Source organism: Zeus faber (assembly GCF_960531495.2).
Source record: "Zeus faber genome assembly, chromosome: 2".
Lineage (NCBI taxonomy): Eukaryota > Metazoa > Chordata > Actinopteri > Zeiformes > Zeidae > Zeus > Zeus faber.
The window spans coordinates 40,516,257-40,527,598 of NC_137189.1; the positions used below are offsets into that span (position 1 = coordinate 40,516,257).

General features: G+C 46.5%; 1 protein-coding gene across 4 annotated transcripts in view; it reads right to left on the reverse strand.

Moving 5' to 3' along the window:
* Positions 1-11,342, reverse strand: part of mbnl2 (muscleblind-like splicing regulator 2) — a 68,614-nt gene that overhangs the window by 11,442 nt on the left and 45,830 nt on the right. For all 4 annotated transcript variants that reach the window (XM_080024332.1, XM_080024333.1, XM_080024335.1 and 1 more), the window contains exons 3-5: positions 5,601-5,765; positions 5,133-5,330; positions 3,247-3,507 (exon numbers count right to left, since the gene is read on the reverse strand). In XM_080024332.1, the coding sequence (XP_079880458.1) occupies positions 3,247-3,507; positions 5,133-5,330; positions 5,601-5,765 (624 nt within the window). The remainder of the gene's footprint in view (positions 1-3,246; positions 3,508-5,132; positions 5,331-5,600; positions 5,766-11,342) is intronic.

Sequence of the window (11,342 nt, forward strand, 5' to 3'; positions counted from 1 at the left end):
ACTTGTGTTATATAGTGATAGTATATGTTGGCGGCGGTACGGTTTACACATTCATGGGGCTTTTCTTTAATAAAGCACTTGAGTGCAGGCTTAAGGCTGAGAGAGATATTGTCTTTTCGTAAAAAAATAAATAACAAAAAGCTGACTTCACAGTTATTTTTTTCCCGAGATTAACCTGCTAAACCTCACAGCTCAAAGCTGTTTAATGCTGGATTAAAAAAGCAGGTCATGAAGTAAAGATGAGAAACAGTTAAAAGAGTAAATGCTTTTGTATGGGGTAAAGAAACGCGTTCGGGCAGCGAGGGGAACCAGCTGCCGCCAAGTCAGCGCATTGTTAAAGTGGAAAACCATGAGACTGTTTTGTTAAAAAAAACGATATTTGTTATTTTATGGAGCCGGCACGTTTTAAGAAACCGCCATTCAAGGTATTTGCGTCACGCACGCGCTCCTCCACTATATATGCTGCTCCATTATTGATGGCGGGGTCTGCCTTTCCCGGCAAGAATGGAAAGAGAGAAAGCAGCGTCGCAAATTTGTAGTCAGTAAACTGTCGATATGGATGAACATTCACAAAAAAAAAAAAACACAGCCTTGCATTAAAAAAAAATATATCCCCACCACCTCAAATGACCAAGAGAAACAAATCAATCGAGAAGGCGTACTTTGGAGATTAAACTCTTGCGATGGATTTGTACAAAACCAAACCACAACAACAACAAAACAGCAGCAGACACATCATCTGGCTGACATCTATTGCCCCGTCACCTTCTATTTTTAACGCTACTTGCATAAACAACGACTAACCAATCCGTGCTCACGGTCACCTTATTACACACACACACACACACACACACACACACACACACACACACACACACAGGCGCGCACACACACACACGCAGACACACACACACACACACACACACACACTGTGGATGTGTCCACGAAAGGACGAGGAGAGCAAGCAGTGGTGTAGCAGGCTGATGAGAGGTACGTGTGACGCAAAAAGCATGCCCATGCCATGGGTGGTGCTAGTGGTGGCGGTGGAGGTGTTGTGGCAGCGGGGGCAAAATCAGCGAGCACAGTGGTGCAGGGGGTGTAAGTGCAGCAGCCAAACCGCATTCAACAAAGCAGCCTGGGCGAGGGTGGAGTGGGGCGCAGCCAGGACACGCCGCCTGCTGCCAAAAGTGTTCCCTGCGCCTGTCTGCGGTGCTGCGGGCCTATCGCGCAGAGCCGTCACACTCTGCACCATCTCCGTCTCCTATTTTGTGTCTGCCCCCCACCCATTTGTCTCTACGCTCCCACTCCTCCTCCTCCTGTTGGGGAGGATATTTGCATCTTAAAGGTGGAGGTCCATAAACCCCCGGCCCTGATGTCAACAGGCGCTCTCATCCCTCTTTCTAATTCAATTTGCACTGATCTGCAGAGAGACGCAATTATTGTTGCGCATGGCGGTGGTGAGACATAGTCGGAGGAGGGCAAGCGAGACCGCTGTCTGTGCGTGGACCAAGGGCATCGAAAAATAAAAAGTGGGACGGCGATAAGATAACGTTGCTATTGCCGCGGCACTAGAATAGTGAACACATATCTCCGGCTAAATCCAGTTTGTTTGTTTATAATGAATATTGGGAATCGGGCAACACAGAGGAGGCCGCTAGAAACAAGCCAGTGAGTGGGTGGGTGGCGTGGGGGTTTCGTATACTACAATAAAGCGGTGCTCCGTGTTTAGGCCGCTGTGGATGCATAATGTGTTACCGAGGTGATCTGTAATAACGTCACGTCGCCCGCCGAGCCTATGTGCGATAAGCATGTCATCGGTAGATTGGAAAATTGGAGACGTTCGAAATGGATCCCGTGAACGGAACCCTAAATCTGCAAGGCATCTCCATGTTTCTGCTCAGTTTTGTAGCTTGTTTTTTTTTCTTGCGCATGGTAGAGGCAACCAATATCAATGATGATGTTTATCATTAGTCGTACGAGAATACATACACGTATTTACTTTCTCAGTCATTACCTTTCTAGAGGGAGTAATTAAAAAAAAAAAAAAAAAATTAAAAAAAAAAAAAAAAAGATTTCCACTAGTTATTCGAGTTACGTGCTGGTGTACAGGCTTATCAGCTAAGCTTGGAATCTCACAAATGACTGGGGTGGGGCCCACATGGAAGAATTTATTGAGTTTAAATATATAGCACTAATTTAAGGTGTGGTGTCAGACAGAGCACTAGCTTTCCTAATTAAACATAATGTATTAATGGGTGATAAGTTGTGGGTCATACGCTGTGCAACATGGCGATATTTTAGTTTTTCACGTTATGATGACCACGGAAAAATGATAACGATTAATGGAATAACTGCTCAGCCGTATAACCCGGCTGTATGTCCACTATCCTCCAAACTTGCCAACAGTAGCACCACATGTACTGTATGTGTGTCTTTGGGTGTGTGAGCATGAGGGTATTTTCTCTATCGCGTTCAGTGGGCAGCAATTAGATAGAAAAGTAGTCAAAGTAAGAAAATAAAGGATTGCCATACTTTGTTTTCCCAAAAATGTATTAATCCTTAAGTAGCACTGCTGTTTGATTTCTGAACTATGAGCCTATGAGGAAAGACGTAGCCACCCACGACATGGCATCACAGCATTGTAATATCAAAACACTGTGCGGTCATATTTATAAACTATATTGTAATTCAATCATGTTATAATTAGAGCTGTCACAATTACACAATCGCCCGGTACAGTTATTTGAGGTCATTAAAATCGTTAACATTCCACAATCATATGTTTCCATCCAAGTTTAAGGGGAATTTTAAGCCAATGTCAGAATGTTGCGAGAAATGAAAAGTTGTTACGTTTCATCGATTCATCGTCTGCTCCGTTTTTTATATTCCAGTGTCAATAAAATGGACGTTGTGAGGTGTTTGTGTATTATGACATTAGTATAGGCTCATACCATGGTAGTGGCATAAAATGAACATAAAAGACAAAGAATTCAATCGTCACACTTAAATCACAATTATTTGTACGACAATTAATAATTAGCTAAAAACGTCATGATCGTGACAGCCCTAGTTGCGACGCAGCGTTGTATCTGTTGTATCGATCGGGACGGTGCGCTCTATGACCATCGTCCACCCTGCGTCAAATCACAACCTCAGCTTCACGACAAATACCGCTTTCCCAGATCCCCTGTCCGGTGCGCGGCTCTAGTGTGTGTGTGGGGCGGGCTGGGGTGCCGGGGCGCTTACCATGGCGGCGGCGGCGGCTGCGGCCTGCGCAGCCACGGCCGTCTGGTTGGCCTGATGCTGGGCGGCCTTGATCTTGGCCTGCAGGTGGGCGGGGGGATGGAAGTACTTGCATTTCTCCCGGGAGCAGCGGCTCTTGATGTAGTCCATGCAGACGGTGACGGTGTTGTCGCTGGTGTCGATCATGGGGCTGTCGCTGGGGTGGGCGAAGCGGCAGTCCGTCTCGCCGCGCGCGCAGTTGCCCCGCTGGAACTCGCGGCACACCTGTCGGCGGAGGACGGCGCGGCACAGAGGGCGGAGGAACGTTGGTATGACACGAGGTTACGACCCGGAGGCGGGGAAAAATCCCGGTTCAGAAAGTGGATTTTTCCGCTCCGGGATTTTGCGTCGACATGCGGGTTTGCTAATTCGGAAAAAAATAAAAAATAAAAAACAAAAATGTCCTTCTAGTAAGGAAGGCCTTTCTGAACACGCCACGAGAAAAAAAAGTGTGTGACCCACATGTTGTTGAACCGGTTCACGGCGACGGTCTATTCAGAGTCGTATATCACTTGCAATCTGTGACTAATTAATCTGTATGGCCCACACACACACAGACATTCACTAACACACACACACATACATACAAAAACATGCACACACACAAAACAAAAGCTCGCATAGACACACAGGTGCACACATGCACATACACACACACGTTCAGTGTACATAAACACAGACATCTCCACATACAGTAACATACATACAAAAACGTGCACACACACAACAAAAGTTTGCGTACACACACACACACACACACACACACACACACACACACACACACACACACACACACACACACACACACACACACACACACACACACACACACACACACACACACACACACACACACATGTTGGTTTTGAGTGGGAGTGTGCTCGTGTCTCAGAGGGATACTGTTTCATTAGAGCCAACTCTGTTCGGTTGCTAAGTGATAGCACTCCCGCTGAAAGAACACATCGAGGCAGAACACCTACGCTTTACCTCCAGGCCGTGCGGAGATTATTGTTTATCTTCATAAATGTAGTGGAAAACAAACCCTTGCTGCTCCATTCATCGTTTCACAATCATCACGGCCTCTCTCTCCCAGGGAGGAGGCCCCGTTTGCCGTGGGAGGGAGACGAGAAAGCGTCTTCGTAACTGTCCTCGAGTCTGCTAAGAACGTCTCCAGGAGCACGACGACGCTTTACTTTTAGAACGTGCAGGTCGTTGTTCTGTCGTCAACCTCTCGGCTTAAGCCTGAACTTCAAAATTACAAAGACACTTTCTCTGCAAGCGTCCCCTCTACAAAAGGCAAATCGACAATGGCTTCGTATTTAATTTGAACCTTCGGCGATAAGTATCCTTAATCATTTTCCTTGACTCGTCTATGTTACATACACAACTAGGTCACAAATAGATCGCAGCACACGCATAGATAGAGGTGTGTTCCATAGTCGTAGTTTGATAGAGTACAACCTAATCTCTCAAAGACAAGTTCAGTCCTGACCATTTTTATGGCGGCACGTCACGATGGTCGCTATGCCGATACATGCGGTAACCATGGAACCTCGTTAGTGATCCATCTTGTTTGCCTTGTATGCACACCAACGTGGCGAAAACCCTCAAGGTCGTTAAGACGCAGATTTTGAACCACTGTATGGCAGCAGTAAAAGCCCCTAAGGGACGCTATTTACGGAGATTATGGGTTTGTGCGCTACTGCTGACGGTGCTCAACGCCGCCTCACACCTATTGCGTCAGGGGGACGCTAGATACGGCTGCCATGACGACACTCGGCAGCCCCTAAAAACGGAACGTGATGACGCTACGGTCTCTTAAGAGGGGGAGGCGGGCTCAGGTGGATCACCTCCAGCTTGTCCGTGCGCAGCAGCTTCTGACTGGAGGAGCCCGTGGTCACGGAGATGGGCGGGCTGCCGGGGACGATGACGGGCGCGCTGGGCAGGATGTCGGTGGGCACCAGGCCCATGCTGTGGGACATGGGCGTCAGGTAGGGCGCGTAGCTCAGCCCCGCACTCGAGCCCAGATTCTGGCTTACTGGGAACGTCTGGCGGAGGGGGCACAGAGGAAGACTCTTTTTTTATTTGTTTTTCTTTAACCCGCTAACCATCGACAAAATGAAATATTACAAAAAAGAGAGAGGCCGGGGCAAAGAAGAAAGGAGATTCATGTATTTCGACAGAGATGAAAGGAGATGAGGAAAGATACAAAAGAGCAGAAGTGATGGTAGCATAAAGGCTAAAATAAGCTAGAATTTGGCGTCAATTTGATTATCAAACCCATGATCCCCACAACGATAAGCGGGGCCAGCACTGACCACGGGTTGCATGGTGGTGCCCGGGATCATGAACTGCATCTGCTGAGCCAACATGGCGGCCGCTGTCTTCTGCTGTATCAGGTTGTTTCGCCCATTGATCTCCAGCTGGGTCTTCAGGTGAGCCGGTGGGTGGAGGTATTTGCAGTTCTCTCGTGTGCATCGACCCTGAGCGGAAAAGGGGGAGGCGGAAGAGAGGGAGAGGGAGGCGGCGAGTGAGGAGAAAGGAAGGAAAAAAAAAAAAAAAAAAAAGTCATCGTCAGACCTTGCTGAAAGGCTATGATCAAGAAGATGATGTAAGGCAGCGCACATTTTCATATCTGAACGGTGTGACACGTAAAAAACATTCAATGGGGGAGTATCAGTTTCGGTTGGTTGCTGGCAAGCCCATATCGCTGCCCACTCACATTAATATGACAGATGAATGATGTTTCTGATGTTACTCAACACTAGCTAGGCGGGCGATCCGTCTGTGGAACTACCGTGCCGCGCTTCACCTCCGTTAAACTTATTCAACGCAGTGACGGGCGAGCAAGGGAGACAGGTTTTTTGACCCCCCCGAGTCTGACGTCCGACTTCTGCACCGGTTGATCTCTGCGGCTTTGCGGCGCATGGGTTCAGTGTATGGACATGCAAATGTGACAGGGGACCGAGGTCAGGCTTACCGTAGCTCTGCCGCACGGAGGCTACGTCAACCCAGAGGCCAATGACAAACACAGAATAATCAAATACGGATTTCTTTCAAACCTCGGCTTACCGGGACGGGGTTGGGCAATACGGATCGGGGACTGGGGAGACGACAAATCGAGGAGCGTCAGAGAGTGATCAACTCAGAGATGGGCGGGGAGGGAGGGCTAACAGGAGGGTAAAACTGTAGAGTAGCAGGAGAAGTGGAGCGGTGCCCGGACATCAGGGTAGTAAGTGGTACAGAGGGCACACGGAAGTACAGGAAATGTAAATAAACAACACAGAGAGGAAAAAGAGAGGGCAAGCAGAAGAGAGAGACCGAAAAGGGGCTGAGGATGGAGAGGGGCATCTCGGCTTGCTTAGTGATGATGTGTCATCTCCCCCCCCCCCCCCCCCAGAGGGAAACAGCGCAGCGCTGACTGATGCCCAACACATCACATCAACGGGACATGACTGAGCACAAAATCAGGGGGTCGGGGCAGTGCAATGCCTTTTTCTGGTTATTAGGTATCAAATCTATGGCTGTGCCTTCCCACAAGTCATTTAAATAGATCGTTTGACTCATTTACGTAGCAGGGATTGTGTGAGGATCTAAAATAAGATCCGGAGCAAGAAATGAAATCCCTACTCGCTTAACGGGCGCTAACCGACTGTGGACAGGGGCAAGCAAACGAGAAATGAATTTGCGGAGTTAATTATGGTCTGACGTTACCATTATCGTCATCGATTGGGCTTCGAAGATAAGACTAAAAAAGAAGCCGGAAATAAAGCTGAAGCTCTGAACGGCGAGGCCCATGACTTCCGACGCGAGGGACGCAGGACAAACAAAGCAGGAGGCCTATAATCAAGCGATAATCACGATAATCAAACCACTTGATAGAAGAAGCCACTCGAGAACATGAACGACGGGTTGATGCTCCCCTATCTTTAACTGCACAGAAAAGCTTCAACCAAAGACAAGAGTCCAATTGACGTCCTCGTTGTATGTGAAAGCCGCCATGTTTTTAATGGAAGGGGGAACTTTGACCACAGCGGGTGGACGACTTCAAGTTGGACTGGTAACTCATATCAAGTACGCACTTACTGCCTTCGGCACAAATGACAATGATTAAGGAAAAATACAGCGGAGAACTTATTTAGGAGGCAAATTCAATTACATATGTGACCTAGCACTGTCCTGGACCTTTACTCGTCAAAATCACAAATGGAGATTAATTCAATAAAATGCTCCCTGGAGAAATCAGCGGTTTCGCTGAGCCCCACACCTCAGTGTCACGGGGTGGGCCACACACCGGCAGCCGTCCTCTGGCAACTTTTGAACACACACACACACACACACACACACACACACACACACACACACACACACACACACACACACACACACACACACACACACACACACACACACACACACACACACACACACACACACACACACACACACACACACCAGCATGGGTGCAGTTACATATGCACAAAAACATGAGACAAACACACACACACAAACACACATAGTTGTGTTTAACCCCACATGGCTATACACTTGAGGTGTCAAAACTAATCAGACTCTTGCACTGATGCATTGGCAGGGGGCAAGACGTGTGTGTGTGTGTGTGTGTGTGTGTGTGTGTGTGTGTGTGTGTGTGTGTGTGTGTGTGTGTGTGTGTGTGTGTGTGTGTGTGTGTGTGTATTTCGGACTGGGAATATGTGGGCGGGTGTGACTTTGTGTGTGTTTGGAAGAGAGAGTTAATGTGTGGGAAGGTGTGACTGTTCTGCGTGTGTACTGCATGTGTGTATTTTGTGTGCCACGTGGTTGCTTGTGTGTGCGTGTGATTTCGTTTATCCGAGACAGATCCCAGCAGGGCTGCACGGCATCACCATCGCACCCTGCTGAGATCACAGACACGCACGCACGCACGCACGCACGCACTCACCCACACCCACGCACACGCACCCACACGCGCATTGTCGGCGCATCGTCCGAGCTCGGAACACCCAAAGAGTCGGGACGGACCACCTTCCAGAACAATGCGTTCGTTTGTCTCTTACCTTTTTTTTCTTTTTTAAATGAAGCATAAAGCTGTCCCTGAGCACAGAGTGACGCTCAGTGTAAAAAATAATACATTTCTGCCGAAACACTGCAGATTTTTTCAATTGTTAATTTTCAGATTGCAAGACTTACAAGGCTTGAAGTTAAATCAATGAGTCAATATTCTGCTGTGATTGAAGGTTTTTGTTTTTACAATTTAATAGTTCAGTAAAGATTTGTTATTCATGTCAATTCAAGCATCAATTCATCTCAATTCATCACAACACGTGGGCCTCGCCTACAGGAAAGAGCAATTTATATGGTGACTGTATTTTTGTGTTTGTCAGACCATAGAATGATTTATTGCTTGTGTTGAGTGAATAATACAGAAAATAGGCACTTAAAAAAAAATGTCATACTAGATCGCAATTACAATTTTGGCCAAAAAGTAAAATAAAATAAAAATAAAAATCGCAATTAGATTAATTTTCCAAATCGTTCAGCCCTAATTATATATAGAGACTGTAAATTTACATTTCATACATAATTACATAACTATCTTCCGAATTACCATCATGCATACAAATTTGTTTGAAGTTCAATTGTCACAATCTCAGTATTTAAATGGTTGCTTAACTTACAAAGTATCGAAATTACAATTTTCAAATCGACTCAGAAATTAAAACAATACAACTGAATCGTATCTGAGTATCATTTTCTCCTCTCTTTCATACAGTACAGGTAATATCAGTTCCAATTAAACATAACGGACGTGCGCACCGCGCTGCATTGGCACCGTAGCCGTATGAGGCGCGTGCACGGCAATGACAATATCCTCCGAGTGAGCAAGTCATTGCAGTCATAATTGCGGTGTTCCTCGAGCAAGTGTCCTCGCCGGCACCGGCTGCAGTTTCACAACAACATCGTCTCCCAGCAACACTTAGGGATTCTGGGCACGCCAGATGAGGTAAGGTTTGGGAGGATGGGGAGCCGCATCAGAGGCTGTGTCACAGACACAAAATGCAGCACTTCTGGCCTACACTTTAAGGCCAAAGTGGTGAGGAAGGGCGGGGGATGTTTTCACCTGACGTGACGATGACGATGCCAAACGGCAGTGCACGTGACTGATGACATTGCTGCACCATCAGCAAGTGTCGGATGCTCATCTCTGAAAGCCGCACACACGCACGCACACACACACACACACACACACACACACACACACACACACACACACACACACACACACACACACACACACACACACACACACACACACACACACACACACACACACACACACACACACACACACACACGAGGCTCATCCGTGATTCCCACGGCAGCCGCCAGTGTGTATAGCCATAGCTACCATGTTAAACCACACCTTCCGGCGGCGTTGCCCGGATAGCAACCTCTCATTGCAAGCCTCACAAGACGCTATGATCCAGCCAGGGCTAATCTACACTCAAGATTATATTTGATACATTTTGAATAAAAGAATGAATGCCTCTCGTTGGAGTTCAAAGGTAATAATGAGGGGTGGGCCGATCATATGATGGTGGCAATCGGATTTGTATTGGTAAAATGCGCCACAATCGTCGTGGTCGGACGGTTGGAATCGGAAAAACGGGATGTTGCCCGAAAAAAGGGCAGTGAAGGTTCGCTCCCGCGTGGAGATAATGTAAAATATTGCGTAAAGCAGTTTACAGTCTACTAGTAAAAAAATTCAATGTGCATTGAGAGATGCAGCCTTCTCTTCAAAATCGATGAACCCGTTTAATTCTGAACCAAATTTCATGAAGATCGGTTCAGAATCAAGCGAGTTACAGACGATTTTGTAGAGAAGCCTGCGCTCTCCCACTTCCCATTTTACCTCAGCAATGCAGCGTTACATCTCGGTGGATAATACAGTACCACTGCACTTCCGTCCTTAAATTACAATTAAAAAAATGTGTGTGTATATATATTAAAAATACCCCCCCCCCATAGTTTCAGTTAGCATTTTGTACCTTTGTTCTTTTTTTTGCAAAGGACAAAGATGTTTTGCTGGAATGGATTTCAAAGCTCTCACTCATAAGATCCAATCGACTGTTCACTCAGTTTCCATGTAGTGTATATCAGGAGAACATTTCTGGTACATCAGAGAGGATCCTGAGGAAATTTGGATGAAAGCTGCTAATTCCTTAAACAAATTAGTATTATACACCATGTGAGATTGGTTCACTGATTGGTCATTACTAATAAGGATTATTAGTGGATGATGGCAATCCATTCTGTGAACACAATTGCTGCTTGTCAATTATTGATGTCCACAACTGCCTTTATACTATCACTAATGGTAGAAGAGCGGTCACAATTATCTGATGACAATTGTCCACTAAAATGTCATGATTGCAGCAGCACTAATGGCGATTAATTTTCTCTATATTTTTCCCATTTACCTATTATGCCGTGCGCCAGAGGCGGGGACAGAGAGCTCTGAGCACAGCCCTTCAGCAAGGGGAGAGAGCAAAAACAAAAACGCTCACCACTCTACACGTCGGTGCCATCGCGCAAAACATGAAAGGCTCACTCCCTCCATGCAAACGGGAAGGTTGAGATGAGGTTAAGAACATCTTCCTTGACAAAAGACGACATTGCCGTAAGCTAATATCATAGCATGTGAGGATGTGGGATGAAGCTCAAATGACACGCTGGCATGATCAAATAAGGGTGATGTATTTTTTGAAGAAGAAGAAGAAGAAGAATTGAGAGAAACATTTCCATATAGTTCCAATGAGATGGGTTTTCTCTTTGCCTGCTGACTTGTTGCAAGAGAAAAGCTCTTTCTCTTGCTTTCAGGCGCTGAAAATACATTCACCAGTGTTTGGCTTCCTTCTAATGTAACAGCAAGTATTGGCGATTGGAGATTTTCATCTATTTCAATCTCATTGCCGTCTATTTTCCTCCTCTATGTCTGGTATGCACTACTTGGCGCGACGCGACGAGGTCCTGAGTTTACATCAGTGCCAACCTGTGGTTTC